This window comes from Indicator indicator, chromosome 28 (genome assembly GCF_027791375.1).
Source record: "Indicator indicator isolate 239-I01 chromosome 28, UM_Iind_1.1, whole genome shotgun sequence".
Lineage (NCBI taxonomy): Eukaryota > Metazoa > Chordata > Aves > Piciformes > Indicatoridae > Indicator > Indicator indicator.
In genome coordinates this window covers 709,100-727,083 of record NC_072037.1, presented here as the reverse complement: position 1 = coordinate 727,083, position 17,984 = coordinate 709,100, and the positions used below count along the sequence as shown (strand labels likewise).

Below are 17,984 nucleotides of genomic sequence, written 5' to 3'. Positions count from 1 at the left end.
GTAGAAAGGCTGTGGGGATAGTTCTGGGGCAATGGTTTGAGACTGGAGCAGGGCAGGGTTAGGTTGGACATCAGGAGGGAGTTCTGCACAGTGAGGCTGGGGAGAGACTGGAACAGGTTGCACAGGGAGGTGGCTGAGGCCCTGTCCCTGGAGACATTCAAGATCAGACTCAATGCAGCCCTGGGCTGCCTGATCCATTTGGAGGTGTCCCTGCTGCCTGCAGGGGGTTGGACAAGATGAGCTTTGAGGCTCCCTTCCAACCCAATGCAATCTGTGACTGTAGTTCAAGTGTCCATTCAGACTCTGCTCACTGGGTGCCAGGTGTTCACCTCAGCACCCTCAGTACTGATCTGCTGCACATGGAGGTGGGCCAGGGTGTGCCACCCACACCTTCAGCTGCTCTCAGCCATCTGAAATGAGCAGGAGCATACAGGCTGGAGAGGTTTCTGGGGGTTGTGTGTGTTTCCCTTTTTAAGAGCACTAAGGTTTAGGCTTTCCACATTGCTGGGTTCTTCATAGGGACTTTGCTTTGGCATTCATGGCCTGGCTGTGATAGGGATGGTCTAAATCTGCCACAGAAGCTGTTTTGTGACAGCAGCCCTGTTACTGCTGAACAAAAGGGAAGCCCTTTCAGCTCCTTTACTCTTGCCTAGCCTCCAAATTCTCTTTCCATAATCTTTGCATAATCATTTAAGCTGGAAATGCCTTCTAGGATCATCAGGTCCAACCATTAACCCAGGACTACTGCTGCCAAGCCATGGCCCTCAGACCTCATCTCCATGGCTTTGAAACCCCTCCAGGAATGGGGACTCCACCACTGTCCTGTGCAGCCTGTTCCAAGCTTGACAACACTTGTGGGGAAGAAATTGTTCCTCATGTTCAACCTAAACCTCCCCTGGTACAGCTTGAGTCTGTTTCTTCTTGTCCTGTCACTTGCTGCTTAGGAGAAGAGCCCAACCCCCACCTGGCTCCAGCCTCCTCTCAGGGAGCTATAGAGAGCAATGAGGTCTCTCCTCAGCCTCCTCTTCTCCACACTAAACACCCCCAGCTCCCTCAGCTGCTCCTCCTCAGCCCTGTTCTCCAGACTTTTCCTCAGCTTTGTTGCCCATCTCTGGGCCCAGTCCAGCCCCTTCTTGGAGTGAGTCCAAGAAGTGCCCTGGTACTTGTCCTTGCACTGAGGACTTGTAGAAGAAGCCATGGATGCTTTCTAAGGAGCAGGCTTCTGGGAGGCAGCTTGAAGGTTGCAGAATCACTTGTCATGGGTTTCTCCTCCTTCCTCATGAGTGCTGAGCCAAGTCACTGCCCTTTATGTGCTCCTGAGCAGGCTGCATTGGGAAGCAGCTTTCTTTCCTTGTTAGCAGGTCCTGGTGCTTCTCCTGATGGTCTGGCACTCCTTTGCCCTGTGCCTGCAGACATTGTACCAGCTGGGAGTGAGTTGGTGGTGTGCCTTTCTGCAAAACACATCATGCACTTGTGTCCAGCTGCATCAATGGCACTGTGAAGGGCAAAGAGCACCAGAGACTGAACATCACAGGACACAGGGGCTGGAAGGGACCTCTGGAGATCTTGGAGCCCAACCCCCTGCCACAGCAGCACCACAGAATCCAGCACAGGTCACACAGGAACACATCCAGACAGGGCTGAAAAGCCTCCAGAGAAGGAGACTCCACAAGCTCTCAGCAGCCTGCTCCAGTGCTCTGTGACCCTCACAGTCAAGAAGTTCCTCCTCATGTTGAGGTGGAACCTCCTGTGCTGGAGTTTCCATCCATTGCCCCTTGTCCTATCACAGAGCACAAGTGAGCAGAGCCTGTCCCTGGGCCTTCCTGAGCCCCAGCCCTCAGCTACTGATAGATGCTGATCAGATCCCCTCTCAGTCCTCCTCTCTAAGCAGCCCCAGGGCTCTCAGCCTCTCCTCAGCAGGCAGTGCTGCAGTCCCTTCAGTCCCAGGGCAGTGTTTCCATCTCCTGGGTGCTGCATTACCAGGCTGTGCCTGCAGTGCTCTCCATCTGCACTTAGATAAGGCTTTCTCCATGCTGGTACCAGAGGCTTTCTGAGCAGAGTCTTAACAGAGCCCAACAGCTCATGCAGGTGTTCTGAGACACTAATGAGGCAGTCTGCAGGAAATGAGACACCTCCTCCAGAAGTGCCTGCTCTTGTGGTCAGAAGAGGGTTTCTTGATGTTCTGGCAGCAGAAGGCAAATGTGTGATTTTTCTCTGATCCTCCACCTCCCAGTGCTGTGACTGTGAAAATGTGGTTCAGAGGTGGTGATCTGATGGCACCATTCTGGCACAGCCAGACCTGCTTCCAAGGCCTCTGATCCATCAGTGAAGGCTCTGATCTGTCTTTGCTGCTCACCAGATCCACTGCCAGAAGACCCAGGAGGGACAAGAATTTCAGCCTTTGTATCTTGAAGCTTTCATTGCCTGTGGAGATGGCTCTGCCAGTCCTGGAGTCACACAGCTCCAGCTTATGGCTGGTGGAGTTTCATAGACTCACAGAATGGGTTGGGTTGGAAGGGACCTCAAAGCTCCTCCAGTCCCAACCCCTGCCATGGGCAGGGACACCTCCCACCAGCACAGCTTGCTCAAGGCCTCATCCAGCCTGGCCTTCAACACCTCCAGGGAGGGAACAGCCACAGCCTGCCTGGGCAACCTGTTCCAGTGTCTCCCCAGCCTCACTCTCAACAATTTCTTCCTCATCTCCACTCTCAATCTCCCCTCTCCCAGCTCAAAGCCATTGTCCCTCATCCTGACACTCCCAGCCCTTGTCACAAGTCCCTCCCCAGCTCTCCTGGAGCCCTTCAGGTACTGGAAGGCTGCTCTGAGGTCTCCCTGGAGCTTTCTCTTCTCCAGGCTGAACAGCCCCAACTCTCCCAGCCTGTCCCCACAGGGAGGCTCTGCAGCCCTCTGATCATCTCTGTGGCCTCCTCTGGACCCTCTCCAGCAGCTCCAGGTCCTTCTTGTGCTGGGGTCCCCAGAGCTGGAGGCAGTGCTGCAGGTGGGGTGTGAGCAGAGCAGAGCAGAGGGGCAGAATCCCCTCCCTGTGCTGCTGCTCTCCCTGCTCTGGATGCAGCTCAGCACACAGCTGCCTGCTGGGCTGCCAGGGACCATTGCTGGCTCCTGGGCAGTTTGTCACCAACTGACACCCCCAAGGCCTTCTCCTCCAGGCTGCTCTGCAGCCACTCCTCACCCAGCCTGGATCTGTGCTTGGGATTGCCCTGCCCCAGCTGCAGGACCTTGCCCTTGGCCTTGTTGAACTCCATTAGGTTGGGTTGGGCCCAGCTCTGCAGCCTGTCCAGGACCCTCTGGATGGATCCCTTCCCTCCAGCTGTCAGCTGGGCCACAGGGCCTGGTGTCATCTGCAGACTTACTGGGGGTGCCTCAGTCCCACTGCCCATGTCACTGTTCTCCTGCCATGCCCCACTTGGGGACACAGGAGAAGCAGAGGTTTCCTGTGTGCCCCAGGATGCACTCAGCCCTTGCAGGTGGTGGCAGTGTGAGTGTCACCTTGCTGTGTGGAACCTTCTCCCTGTTCTAAGACTGCTCAGAGGTAATTTTGTCTTTGCAGAAAACCATGACTCAGGAGAACTGGACAGACCACGTTCAGGTGAGTGTGGATTCTTCTCTGCCATTGTCTCAGGCTTTGTTGCTTGAAGATTGTTTTAAGCTGTGCAAAATCTCAGCTCTGGATCTTGCTCTCCTGCTGTTACACTTCTACAGTTCCTCATGTCCCAGTGAGCACCTGGCAGAGCTGGACATGCAAGGGCAGAAGAGCTGATTTTAATTCCTGTTACATCACAGTCTCACAGTCTCACAGTATGTCAGAGGTTGGAAGGGACCTCAAGAGAGCAGCAGGTCCTACCCCCCTGCCAAAGGAGGATCACCTAGGATAGTCTGCACAGGAATGCATCCAGGTGGGTTTTGAAAGTCTCTAGAGGAGACTCCACAACCCCCCTGGGCAGCCTGTTCCAGGGCTCTGTCCCCTCACTGGAAAGAAGTTTCTCCTCATGTTGAGCTGAAATCTTCTCTGTTCAAGTTTGAACTCATTGTTCCTTGGCTTATCACTGTGAACCACCCAAAAGAGCCTGGCCCCCTCCCCTTGACACCCACCCCTCAGCTATTGATAGACATTGATCAGATCCCTCTCAGCCTTCTCTTCTCCAGACTAAACAGCCCCAGGGCTCTCAGGCTCTCTTCACAGGGAGATGCTCAAGTCCCCTAAGCATCCTCCTGGCTCTCCCTTGGACTCTCTCCAGCAGCTCTCTGTCTCTCCTGAACTGGGGAGCCCAGAACTGGACACAGGATTGCAGCTGTGGTCTCAGCAGGGCAGAGTAGAGAGGCAGAAGAACTTCCCTAGCCCTGCTGGACACCTTTCTTGCTGCACCCCAGGATCCCATTGGCTCTCTTGGCCACAAGGACACATTGCTGTCCCATGCAGAACTTGCTGCCCACCAGCACTCCAAGGTCTTTCTCCATGGAGCTGCTCTCCAGCAGGGCAGCCTCTAACCTGTCCTGGTGCCTGCTGTTGTTCCTCCCCAGATGCAGGACTCTGCACTTGTCCTTATTGAGCTTCATTTGGTTTGCCTGCACCCAGCTCTCAGCCTGTCCAGGTCACGTTGGATGCAGCACAGCCTGAGGGGTGTCAGCCACCCCCCCCAGTTTTGTATCATCAGAACTTGCTGAAGGGACTCTCAATGCCCTCAGCCAGGTCCTTGATGGAGATATTGAACAGAACTGGACCCAGTACTGATCCCTGGGGGACACCACTGGCCACAGGCCTCCAGGTTGACTCTGTGCCACTGCTGACAACCCTCTGAGCTCTGTTGTGGAGCCAGTTCTCAATCCACCCCCCTGACAGCCATCTATGCCACATCTCCTGAGCTGTTCTATGAGGATGTTATGGGAGACTGTATCAAAAGCTTTACTGAAGTCAAGATATATGACACTCACTGCTCTGCCCTCATCTACCCACTTGGTGGTAACTCCATAGAAAGCTATCAGGTTAGGCAGACAGGATCTCCCCTTGGGAAATCCATGTTGGCTACTCCTGATAACCTTCTTGTCTTCCCTGTGGTTAGAGATGACCTCCAGGATGAGCTGCTCCATCATCTTTCCAGGGGTGGAGGTGAGGCTGACTGCTCTGTACTTGCCTGGCTCCTCCTTCTTGACTTTTTGGAAGACTGGAGTGACATTTGCTTTCTCCCAGTCCCCAGGCACCTCTCCTGTTCTCCAGGACTTTTCAAAGATGATGGAGAGAGGTTCAGCAGCAGTATCAGCAGCTCTTTCAGCACTCCTGGATGCAGCCCATCAGGGCCCATGGATTTGTTTGTCTTCAGATGGTATCAAAGATCTCTAACCCTGTCCTGACTGACCAGGGGAATGTCCACATCTCTCCAGTTCTGCTCCCTTGCTTCTAGAGGCTGAGCTTCCTGAGGGCTGCTCTGAGGAGTGAAGACTGAGGCAAAGAAGCCTTCATCAACTCTTCCATCTCTGTATCATCAGTTCCTGTATCTCCCCTCTCATTCAGCAGGGGCTCACCTTTTCCCTGCTCTTCCTTTTATCATTGATGTATTTGAAGAAACTCTTCCTGTTCTCCTTCACCCCTCTGGCCAGATTCAGTTGCAGGAGGGCCTTGGCTTTCCTTGCTGCATCTCTGCATTCTCTGCTACATCTCTAGAATCCTCCCAACTGACCAGTCCTTTTTCCAGACATTGTAAACCTCCTTTTTGTTTTTGAGTTTTACTCAGAGTCCCTTGCTTATCCATGCAGGTCTTCTGCTTGCCTTACTTGAGTTTTTTTCCAAGAGAATACATTTCTCTTGAGCTTGGAGGAGGTAATGTTTGAACATCAACCAGCTCTCTTGGGCCCCCCTTCCTTCCAGAGCCCTAGGCCACTGGATATTTCCAAGTAGAGTCTTGAAGAGGGCAAAGTTGGCCCTTTTAAAGTCCAGGGTTGAAATTTTACTTATCACTCTGCTTCTTTGTCTGTTGATGTTAAACTCTAACATGTCGTGGTCACTGCAACCAAGATTCCCCCAACCTTGACATCTACCACCAGTCCTTCTTTGTTTGTCAATGTCAGGTCCAGCATTGCACTTCTCCTTGTTGGTTCTTCAACTACTTGCAGGAGGAAGTTGTCATCAGTGCACTGCAGGAACCTTCTGGACTGTTTGTGCTTGGCTGTGTGATCTTTCCAACTAATATCTGAGTGGTTGAAGTCACCTTCAAGTACCAGGGCACTTGATCTTGAGGCTATTTCCAGCTGCCTGTAGAAGGCCTCATCAGTAGCTTCTTCCTGGTGGGTGGTCTGTAGTAAACCCCCACAGCAGTATCATCCCTGTTTGTGTGTACCTTCACTCTTACCCATGAGCTTTCAAGGCTTGGATCATCTCCCCCTGGGTTCAGCTCAACACATTCCAGGTGCTTATTCACCTAGAGAGCAACTCCACCACCTGGCCTTGTCAGCCTGTCCTTCCTGAAAAGGACATAGCCACATTGCAGTCATGGGATCTTTACCATGCCCTGCTTGGGCTGGAGCCATTAGATGAACCATGGAATTACACAACTGCCTGGCTGGAAAAGACCTTAAGAAAGTCCAACCATAACCCAGCACCTCCCTGTGCACAGCTGTTAGACCATGGCCCTAAGCTCCTCAACCAAAGGTCCTTTGAACACCTCCAGGGATGGGGACTCCATCACCTCCCTGGGCAGCCTGGGCCAGTGCCTGGTGACCCTTTTGGTGAAAAATCTTTTCCTGATATCCAACCCGAACCTCCCGTGGTGCACCTTGAGGCCATTTGCTCTCCTCCTATCACTTGTTAGCTGAGAGAAGAGCCCAGCTCCCACCTGGTCCAGCCTCCTTCCAGGGAGCAGCAGAGAACAACAAGGTCCCCCCTCAGCCTGAGCAACCCCAGTTTTCTCAGCTGCTCCTCACAGGACTTGTGTTCAAGACCCCCCACCAGCTTTGTTGCCCTTCTCTGGACCTGCTGCAGCCCCTCAACATCCTTCTTGGAGTGAGGACCCAAAACTGCCCCCAGTGCTCCTGGTGCAGCCTCAGCAGTGGTGTTTCAGGGGTAAGGTCGTTGCCCAGGTGCTGCTGATCCAGACCAGGATGCTTGTATCAGGATGTGCTTCTCCTTTCATGTGCTTGCTGCAGGTGAACACCACAAACCCTGATGTTGGTCAATACAGGGCAGGGGGAAAGAGTTCTCCCCAGCAGCTGGCAGAGTGTCTGAGCCAATCGATTCCCCCTGCATGCTGCTTCACTCTGAGCTTTCCAAACAGGTTTCTGAGGTGACTCTTAGCTATTGGGAGTTCTCCACCTGGTGCTGAAGGACACAAAGGATTTAATAACATGGAAGCATGGGCTTTGTCTTGGTGTATAAAGAGAAGGGTTCAGGCAACCATGTCTTGGCCTGATCCTGCCATAACTTCGTGTGTGACAATGGAATATTGAGGAGTTCCCTGGTGACAAACTATTAGGAATATTTCTGTGTCCATGTTCCCTGTGGAACTGCAACCTCAGTTTGCTGCTTTTCCATAACTCAGTCTGAATGATGCAGCTATTAAGGATTGGAGGCTGCAAAGCTGCTGAGGGGCCTGGAGCATCTCTGTGAAGAGCAAAGGCTGAGAGCCCCTGGGGCTGAGAGCCTGGAGAAGAGCAGCCCCAGAGGGGATCTGAGCAATGCTCAGCAAGAGCTAAAGGACCTGGGGGTGACAAGGGGCAAGAGGCACAAAGTGGAACCCAGGAGGTTCCATCTCAAGAAGAGGAGAAACTTGTTTGGTGTGAGGGTGCTGGAGGCCTGGAGCAGGCTGCCCAGAGAGGTTGTGGAGTCTCCTGTGGAGAGCTTCCAACCCCCCCTGGGCATTGTGCTCCTGGGCAAGCTGCTGGGGTTGTCCTGCTGGAGCAGGGGCTTGGACTGGATGAGCTCCAGAGATCCCTTGCAGCCTCCCCCATGCGGGGATCCTGTGAATTCTGACCATCAGCTGGAGTCTTCCTTGGAGCACTGAATGGTCAGTGTGGGGCTCTGGGTGCTGACTCCTGCTCTCTGTGAGCTCTGGGCACTGTCTGCACACACCAGTGAAGTGAGTTCTAAACATGAGATGGTTTTGCTCTCCTTTGTGGGTCAGCAGGAAAAAGAACAATCCCAAAGGCGTGAGGATGTGTTTTTAAGACAGAGGTCACAGATAAAATGCCCAACAGTGCTTCATGGCACCTGTTAGACCTGCACCCTGTGGTCAGCGGTGAATGTTCAGCTGATCCATGCATGAGGCCAGGTTCTGTGGGCAGAGAAGGGCTCTGGCCTCCTGATCTCAGTGATGTCCAGTAGAAGACCTTTTCAGAGTTCCATTTGAGTCTCACAAGCTTAAAGGGCAGCACAAGTGCTGCTGCCTTGCTGGATCAAGACCTGAGAGGGGATTAGCTGTGAAGCTGAAGCAGACAACTGCATCACAGCTCCTGCTGCACCTTGGTGTGTGCAGGGAAGGGTTTCTGTAGGTGCTCTGATGGACAGTGGGGAAAGCCTCCCAGTTACCAGCCCTGACTGCAGAGCCACAGATTCATACAATGGAAGGGACCTCAAAACTCCTCCAGTTCCAACTCCCTGCCATGGGCAGGGACACCTTCCACCAGCCCAGCTTGCTCAAGACCTCATCCAGCCTGGCCTTCAACACCTCCAGGGAGGAGACAGCCACAGCCTCCCTGGGCAACCTGTTCCAGTGTCTCCCCAGCCTCACTCTCAACAATCTCTTCCTCATCTCCAGTCTCAATCTCCTCTCTCCCAGCTCAAAGCCATTCTCCCTCATCCTGGCACTCCCAGCCCTTGTCACAAGTCCCTCCCCAGCGATCCTGGAGCCCCTTCAGGTACTGCAAGGCTGCTCTGTGAGGTCTGCCTGGAGCCTTCTCTTCTGCAGGCTGAACAGCCCCAACTCTCCCAGCCTGTCCCCACAGGGGAGGTTCTGCAGCCTCTGATCATCTCTGTGGCCTCCTCTGGACCCTCTCCAGCAGCTCCAGGTCCTTCTTGTGCTGGGGTCCCCAGAACTGGAGGCAGTGCTGCAGGTGGGGTGTGAGCAGAGCAGAGCAGAGGGGCAGAATCCCCTCCCTGTGCTGCTGCTCTCCCTGCTCTGGACGCAGCCCAGGACACAGCTGCCTTCTGTCAGTCCCTTGTTCAGACAGGGAGCTGGGCAATAGCTGCTCTCTGGACAGTGCCTGCTTGGTTCCTGGCTGGACAGCTCCCTGGAGCACCCCACAGGGCTCAGCTCTGTGATGGGCTATGGCAGGAGGTTGTCTTTGCTTTCTCAAAGGATTCCAAGCTTTGTGTTTTCCATGTACTGCCAACTTAGGCATTTTTGAGGACTCTGTAATTATCCCCTGAGCAGTGCTCAAACTTGCCTCTTATCAGTGCTGCTCTCAGTGCTATCAGATCCCTGCCTTTGGCATCACTTGAAAGCCATCAGACTCTGTGCCCTTGCATCTGGAGGAAACAAAATGTTCTTCTGTGCAGGTAGGAGGAGGAACCTCTGAGCAAGTGTTGGTTTGCAGTGCAAAAACTGAGGTGGTCCAGGAACTGAGCTGTGTCTTTACATGAGGGAAAGGTTTCCCTTCTCACCTTTGGGGCTTGTGGGGACTGTTGCCATCTGTGTGCTGTGTCCCACAGCTATGTGCACTTCAGGCTCACTGTTTTGTGCCTCCCAAGCTCTGCCTTCTGCTGCAGAATTAAAGACCTTGGTGGTGGGTAGGAAGCAGAGGCTGGGATTCAGTGTGGCCTCTGGGTCACCTGAGGAATGGGAACCAAAGCTCCTCAAAGGCTCCACCGCAGCAAACTCTCAGTCAGATCTTTTCAGATAGCTTTCTCAGCTTTGAGTCCAAAGAGGCTGAAAGTCTTCCTGGGTTTAAAGCCCAGTTTTGTTTAATTCTGTGCTGCAGCCATGACAGAAGACTTCAACTGCATAGCTGTGGAGAGCCCTGGTGGGAGCAGTGTCTCTCCTTGTTCCCTGGTGCTGGCCATGCTGTGCTGGGCACGGCGGGTGAGAGGCATTTCTGGGCTGCCTTTTGTTTTTGTGTGCCCTGAGCAGTACAAGCACAGAACTTCCCTGTCCCTGCCCCGTGGGATGAATCCCAGGTGTGATCCTGACTGCTCCTACAAAAGGCAGAAACTCAGTCCTTGATTGTGGGGCCAACAGAACCTGTTTCCAGCCCTGAAGCAAACTGGTTTTGCCCCCTCCGCCTGCCAGCACCCAGGCAGGGCTGGCAGCCCCAGGCTGGAGGCAGGAGGGATCAAAATGTCTTCATCCCCAGGGGAAACTGCCCTCCTCACAGCTGCCTGTCACAGCCTGGCTGGCCCAGGAGCTCTGTCCTTGTATCCTCTCCTCCAAGCAGAGCTGGCTGGAGGGCAGAGGAGAGGAGCAGAGCTCTGCCTGCGGTGCCAGCTCCTCGCCTTTCCTTGGCGGAAGTGTGCAGGGAGTGCCTGTCCTTGCAGGCAGAGGGGAAGGTGTGGAGCATATCGATGGTAGATAGGCAGGAAAACAAGAGGCAGGGCCTGAGCCAGTTGTCTGCTTTGCTGTGTGCCCTTCTGCTTCCAGTCTGGCATGCTTCATGTTTTTCATAGCCTGAGTAGGCTGCAGAAAGAGGCTGGAACTGAGCAGCCGACATGACCCTGAGCAGGTGAGCTCAGGAAGGGTCACCCTGCAAGTGGTGCAGAGGGCACTTGGCCAGCAGCAAGAGGACTGATTGGTGTGCAGGACTGAGGTTCCCCTGGCAATCCTGCAGGACAAAATCACTCTCAGACTCAGATGTGTGGAAGGCATCTTCCAACCAGCTGTGAGCACACACAGGGCAGGAACATCTCTGAGGAGCAGGGCAGGGAAGCAGCTCTGCCTCCAAGCATCTCCTCTGCCACAGTTTTAGTTGTCAGATGGTATCAGAGCTACCTGCATGAGGCTGGCAGTATGACATGGGACCTACCAGGCAGCACTCCCTTCTCAGGTGGCATATGGGGCCCAGAGGACATCTCAAATAGCAGCAGGCAGCTGTGTTGTGGTGGTTGGAGTTATCCTGGTCTAGCAGCGGCCTTGGGAGCACGAGGCTCTGGTGCTTTGCTGCAGCTCTTTTAGCCTGCCCTGCTCTCCCAGTGCTTTGGGGCTGCTCTGGCAGTTGTGCCCTTCAGCTTGGCTGGGGAGTGCCCAAGCAGCAGTTCTGTGTAGAGTCACCCACAGCCTTCAGGTCTGCTCCGTTCCGCATGGGAGCTGTGACCATCTCTGTGAGGAGAGAGCTGTTGGGGGAGCTCTGAGGCCCTGATGCCACCCAGCTTGACAAGGGCAGGCTGGGGTAGCTGTGCAGGGGGGTGGCAGGCTGTGATGGGTATCCTGGGCAGCTGGAGCCCAGGAGGCATGCACTGCTCAATGAGCCTAAAGCCAGAGTGTTTCTGCAGGGAGTAGCTGGGCTGCAGCAGAGCTAACCAGCTGGTACAGTTTAACTGTTCTCTCAGGGTGCTTTGGCCCCAGGAGTAGCTGTGTGTGTGTTTGGACCTGCTGCTAGGGAATTCCTTCTCCTCTGGAGCAGAACAGGGTGATGGTGCACAGCAACAGAGCTCTTTGGGGCAATAGCTAGAACCAGAGTCAAGGAGCAGGGACCTGGGGTTGTTTAGTCTGGAGAAGAGGAGGCTGAGGGGAGACCTCAGCTCTCTGAAATGAGGAGGGGGTTGATCACTTCTCCCTATTATCAGGAGACAGGACAAGAGGAAATGGCCTGAAATTGTGCCAGGGGAGGGGAAATTTCTTTGCTGCAAGAGTGGTCAGGGATTGGCACAGGCTGCCCAGGGAGGTGGTAGAGTCTCCATGACTGGAGGTGTTCAAGAAACCTGTGGCCATGGCACTTGGGGACATGGTTTGGTGGCCATGGTGGTGTGGGGTTGATGGTTGGTCAATCTTGGAGGTCTTTTCCAACCCAAACAACTGCATAATTCTCTGATTTAGGACTGTCAGTGTTATGGTTTGCAGGGTGTGGGGAACAGGAGTGTGCTGGAATCTGCTTCCACTGCCAGTGACCCTGAGCCCAAGGGCCTTTGGCCACTAAATCAGAGATCTTCTGTGCTGGTGTTGCATGAGGGAAGCTGTCCCTGGGCTTCTCAAATGTAAAATCATAACCTCCTCCAGAACTAATTCTCAGGGAAAGTGCTGCTGTTTGAGAAGCTGCTGCTGGCTCTTTGGGCTCTCACTGCCAGCTGCAGCTCATCCACCAGGCCCTTGCCAGCTGATGGCTGGAACCCCTCTGTCCTTCATTCTGGGTGTGTGACTGGAGAGAAGGGGGACACAGCACATGGGAAGGTAGCCCTTGGCTTTTCCAGGCCTCTGTTTTGCAGCTCTTCCTTCTGCTCTGCCCTTGATGGGAGGGTGAAGCAGCTGAACCCTGGAGCCAGCTATTCACTGTGCTCAGTGCAGGGAGAGGCTGCAGCTAACCTCCTCTTCTCCTCTAGCTAGAGAAATTCTTGATTTTAACATCCATGAGCATGAAAATCAAACACTGTGCCAGCTCCTTCTCTGGGTGACCAGGACTGAGGGGATGGTGATTCATGGGGAAGGTGTAACTCTGGTTCCACTAAGATTCTAGGGCTGTGATGCTGCTTTATAGATGATATTCAAATGAGAGTAAGAAACCTGCCCAAACAGGAGGTGTAAAAGTGAAGAGCCCTCCTTTATGTGTAGTACCCTTGGAGAACATTGGCTATTCCCTGTCCTTAGTAGGTGTCTATCATCTTGAAAGAAAAAGCCTTGGGGGTGTTGGGTGCTGAGCAGCTCCCCAGGAGCCAGCAGTGCCCTCCTGCAGCCCAGCAGGCAGCTGTGTGCTGGGCTGCAGCCAGAGGAGTGTGGGCAGCAGGGCAGGAGAGGGGATTCTGCCCCTTGGCTCTGCTCTGCTCACACCTCACCTCCAATCCTGCCTCCAGCTCTGCTGTCCCCAGCAGAAGGACACAGAGCTGTGGAGTGAGTCCAGAGGAGGCCACAAAGATGCTCCAAGGGCTGGAGCAGCTCTGCTGTGAGCACAGGCTGAGGGAGCTGGGGGTGTGCAGCCTGGAGAGGAGAAGGCTCCAGGGGGACCTTAGAGCTGCCTGCCAGGACCTGAAGGGATCCTGCAGGAAGGCTGCAGAGAGACTTTTGCTGAGGGTGTCTGAGACAGGCCAAGGGAGAATGGTTTGAAGCTGAGGCAGAGCAGAGTTAGCCTGGAGCTGAGGGAGAAGCTCTTCAGTACGAGGCTGGTGGGAACCTGGCACAGGTTGCCCAGGGAGGCTGTGGCTGCCTCCTGCCTGGAGGTGTTCAAGGCCAGGTTGGATGAGGCCTTGGTCAGCTCAGTCTAGTTGAGAGGTGTCTCTGCCCATGGCAGGGGAGTTGGGGCAGATGACCTCTGGGGTCCCTCCCAACCTAAAGCATTCAGTGATCCTACACTACAGCAAGGAGCTGATGTCATTTTCTTCATGTAACCAATTCCTTTCTAATTGGCCAATATCCCTCCCTAGAGACTGATCCTCCTGCACTCATTCTGCACAAGACCATTTTGACCTCAATTAAAACATAACTACCTCTGAAACACAATGCCAGAGCTGTTATGCTCAAGGAGGTGATTTTTAAGAGGAATTTAAAGAGCAGATTGCAATTATTTTTTAAAGGTTTCTGTGGCCAGAACACCTGGGCCAATAATTCCTGCTCTGGGGAACCTCTCACAGGGACAAGGGGTCAGCAAGGCCACCCTGCTAATATCCACATCCAGTGCCCTTTCCCAGCACTCCAGAGCTCAGGCAAACTTCTCAGTTGGCTCAAGGTTGTTTTTGGAGTGCAGCAACATCCCTGCAGTGTGAGGAGCTGAATGCCTGTGGGGAATGCAGCAGTCTGTGCAGTGCACATGGGAATGATCTTGGAGGTGATTAACAGGCAGTGTGGCTGTCAGAGTGAGCCTGCAGCTCAGCTTCTCTTCCCCTCTGTGTTTCAGTGAGCTGTTTATCCAGGGCTGGGATGGATTTCATCACTCAGATGTCAGATCCAGGCTGCCTGTTTTCCTGGAAGGTAGAAACCCAAACTAGTTTAACCAGCCCCTGTCTGCAGGCCCTTGCTAAGTATTTATGGCCTTTTTTTTTTCCCAGCAGGAAATTAGAAGCAGTGGAATTAAAGGCAGAATGGTTTTGTTCTTTCTGGCTTTTAAAGTTTCAGGGAGAAACCATCAGCTGAAATAAAGGTTGCTGGTTCCACTGGTGTGGCTGTGACAGGAGGAGCTGTGCTTTGAGGAGCTGTGCCACTGGGGCTGGGCAGCTCCCAGGATGGGGCTGTGCAGGAATCACAGAATGGCTCAGGTGGGAAAGGACCCCAGAGGTCATCTGCCCCAACCCCCCTGCCATGGGCAGGGACACCTCTCAACTAGACTGAGCTGACCAAGGCCTCATTCAGCCTGGCCTTGAACACCTCCAGGCAGGAGGCAGCCACAGCCTCCCTGGGCAACCTGTGCCAGGTTCCCACGAGCCTCCTACTGAAGAACTTCTTCCTCAGCTCCACTCTAACCCTGCTCTGCCTCAGCTTCAAACCATTCTCCCTTGGCCTGTCTCAGACACCCTCAGCAAAAGTCTCTCTGCAGCCTTCCTGCAGGATCCCTTCAGGTCCTGGCAGGCAGCTCTAAGGTCCCCCTGGAGCCTTCTCCTCTCCAGGCTGCACACCCCCAGCTCCCTCAGCCTGTGCTCACAGCAGAGCTGCTCCAGCCCTTGGAGCATCTTTGTGGCCTCCTCTGGCCTCACTCCACAGCTCTGTGTCCTTCTTCTGCTGGGGACACCAGAACTGGACGCAGAACACACAGGAGCTGCTCCTTGTCTCTCCTTGCCCTTGCATTTTAATTCCTACAGCTTTAAGCAGCTCCCTAACAGCTGCTATTAAACAAACAAACAAAAAAAAAAAAAAAAAAAAAAAGGGAAAAAGGATCTTTTTTCTTCCTTTTCAGTTCCCTTTCACAGCCTAGATGGGCTTTAGACCTGGAGCCATGACAGGTTGAAGATCTGCTGTCTGTCTTGTGAAGCCAGGATTGAGGGAATTGCTTTGTGTCGGTGCAGAACTGGCAGCTTCTCTTCCCCCAGTGTCCACTTGCTGCTCCTTTTGCTCCATTCATTCCTCTGCCTGAGTTTTGTGCTCTGCTCAGCCCTGACCAGAGACTCAGTGCTGCTGGGAGTGTATTGGCAACATCTCTGCTTCTGCCCCATGCCTTATGCTTGAGATTGAGGAGGTCTCTGGGGAGCACAGGCAGCCACACAGTGCTGTAAAAGTATCTTGTGCCTAAGGGAATGTTAAACCAGGGTAAAACTGGGCAATACAAGTATCAGGCAAAGGATGGGTTGCTGATGTTCAGTTGTTTGTAACTGTGTGCTGAGGTCTGAGGTACCATCAGTGTGGCAGAGCCCAAGGGCTGCCTGACAGGGCTGATGCAGAAGCCAGGCACATCTGGGGCTGCCCCAGGAAGAGCATAAAGTAATGCTCCAGCTGCACAGAGAGCAGTGAGAGCTGCCTGGATGCTAATGAAGTTAGCACTGCTGGGCTGCACCAAGTGGGAGCTTCTCATTTAGCAGCCCCACAGCTGTCATGGGAGGAGTACATAGGAAAAGCCAAACCTGCAGTGTGTGCCATGCCCAGCTGCACACAGAGAGCTCCAGCCAAGGGGGCACTTGCAGGTCAATGGAGATACCTCCAGGTACCTCCTGCCTGTTTGCTGTAAGACCTGGAGGGCTGCTTCTCAGGGATGTCCAAGGGCAGCACAAGGGGCACTGGGGGCAAGCTGGAGCAGAGAAGGAGCCATGGGAACAGAAGGGAAAACTTTGTGTCTGTGAGGGTGCTGGAGGCCTGGAGCAGGCTGCCCAGAGAGGTTGTGGAGACATTCAGAACCCACCTGGATGTGTTCCTGTGTGCCCTGGCCTGGGTGACCCTGCTCTGGCAGGGGGCTTGGACTGGATGATCTCTGGAGGTCCCTTCCAGCCCCTAACATTCTGTGATGCTGTACTGGTAATGCTGTAGATGTGTTTATAACAAATGCAGCCATTTCTAGGTGAAGGGATTGTGCTGAAGCACAGACACTCTGCTGGAGTCTGGTGGAGTGGCCATGGCAGGTGGGGACATGGTTGAATGGCTGTGGTGGTGTCAGGTGGATGATGGACTCAGTGACCTTAGAGGTCTTCTCCAACCAAAACAATGCTGTGACTCTAAGCTAAGCAGAGCTGCCTTTGTTTTCTCTACTATCTACCAAATAGTCAAAAAGTGTCAAAAACACTGTAACAAAACCCAGCCAGAAATTTCCAGGGGAGGAAGGATGCTGGGTTTGCTCCATAGCTCTGGAAAATCAGCTCACATTTACTGCAGTGGCCAAGCTCTGGGGATTCAGCAGCAGATTAGGGGAGGTGGGGGTCTGCCTCCTGCTTCACTGAGGTAATTGTTTTGAAAGCTCAGGATCTCGGTGGCCAAGCAGCTTTTATGTGCAGACACATTGAGTGCTGGGCAGTGAAGAAAGGGAACTGGAGAGAAAACACTGGGGGGAAAAAAATCTCCTTTAAACTGTTTTGCTGTGTTAGAGATGGTTTGTGACCTTACCTCCCCTGCAGCCAGCTTGCTGCTCAGCAGTGGGATTGCATTTCTGTCACTAGCAGCCATTCATTCCACAGCACAGCTTCATCAGAAAGAGATTTGGTATGGTGTAAAAAAGAGGCTAATTGGCTTATGGCTGTAGGTTGAGAGGTCACTATTAGATTAAAGAGTTAAGAGCATCAGCAAAGCTGTTTGAGTGAACTGCTTGCACCCCGTGGTGCTGTGCTGCCTTCAGCCAACCAGAAGTGTCTTAGGAGCAGGAAACAATACAGGGATGTGCAGGAGCCCTACAAGCTATGCCAGGAGTCTGAGCTGGTAGTTCCCAGGGAACCTGTCACTGACTCCAGGCTGCATCAGCTACAGAGTTGTGTTCCATGGAGGAGTAAAAGTGGGGACAGCCTCACTTAAAACAAACTCCTCCTGTTCCTTTTGTGCCAAGACAAAGGGAACCCTGTCAAGAGCCCTGGCTGTGGCCTCTCCAGCAGAAACAAGGAGGCAAGGAATGGGATGGGACACAGGGTTTGTTCCTGCACAGGAGAGGATGGATTCACTGCTTTGAAAAATACAGAATCACAGAATGGTTTGTGTTTAGAAGGGACCTCCAGAGCTCATCCAGTCCAACCCCCTGCACTCAGCAGGGACATCCTCCACTAGATCAGGTTTCCCAGAGCCCTGTCCAGCCTCACCTTGAATGTCTCCAGGGATGGAGCCTCAACCACCTTTCTGGGCAACCTGCTGCAGTGTTCCAGCAGCCTCCTGGTGCAGAACTTGTTCCTCACATCCAATCTAAATCTGCTCTGCTCTAGTTTGAAGCCATTGTCCCTGGTCCTGTCCCTGTAGGCCTTTGGAAACAGTCCCTCTGCAGCCTTCTTGTAGCCCCCTCCAGGTACTGAAAGGTCATTATTAGATCTCCCTGAAGCCTTCTGTTCCCCAGGTTGAACAATCCCAGCTCCCTCAGCCTGTCTTCAACCCAGCATCAGGGCTGTACTGATGTTCTGTTTGCAAACAAGAGGCAGCTCACACGTGCAGCTCTGGGGCACGAGACAACAGAATCCTCCTGCCCTGTGGTAGTTCCTGGGGATGTGCAGATGCAGGGAGCTCACCTTGCCCTCACCCACTTTTACTGAAGCCTTAAGCCTTGCACAGCCACAGGCACATGCACAGGTCCACTCTGATGCTCTTATCCGGACAGCAGCACAACTATCCAGTCACTCAGGGATCAGCCCAGATCAATCACAGAATCACAGAACTGTCAGGGTTGGAAGGGACCTCAAGGATCATCCAGTTCCAACCCCCCTGCCATGGGCAGGGACACCTCACACCAGATCAGGTTGCTCACAGCCACATCCAGCCTGGCCTTCAAAACCTCCAGGGATGAGGCTTCCACCA

The 17,984-nt window shown here is 53.6% G+C and overlaps 1 protein-coding gene across 1 annotated transcript in view; it reads left to right on the top strand.

Annotated features, from left to right (window-relative positions):
- Positions 1-17,984, top strand: part of EXD3 (exonuclease 3'-5' domain containing 3) — a 247,437-nt gene that overhangs the window by 37,960 nt on the left and 191,493 nt on the right. Inside the window, exon 9 of the mRNA XM_054393212.1 lies at positions 3,569-3,607. Coding sequence (XP_054249187.1) covers positions 3,569-3,607 — 39 coding nt within the window. The remainder of the gene's footprint in view (positions 1-3,568; positions 3,608-17,984) is intronic.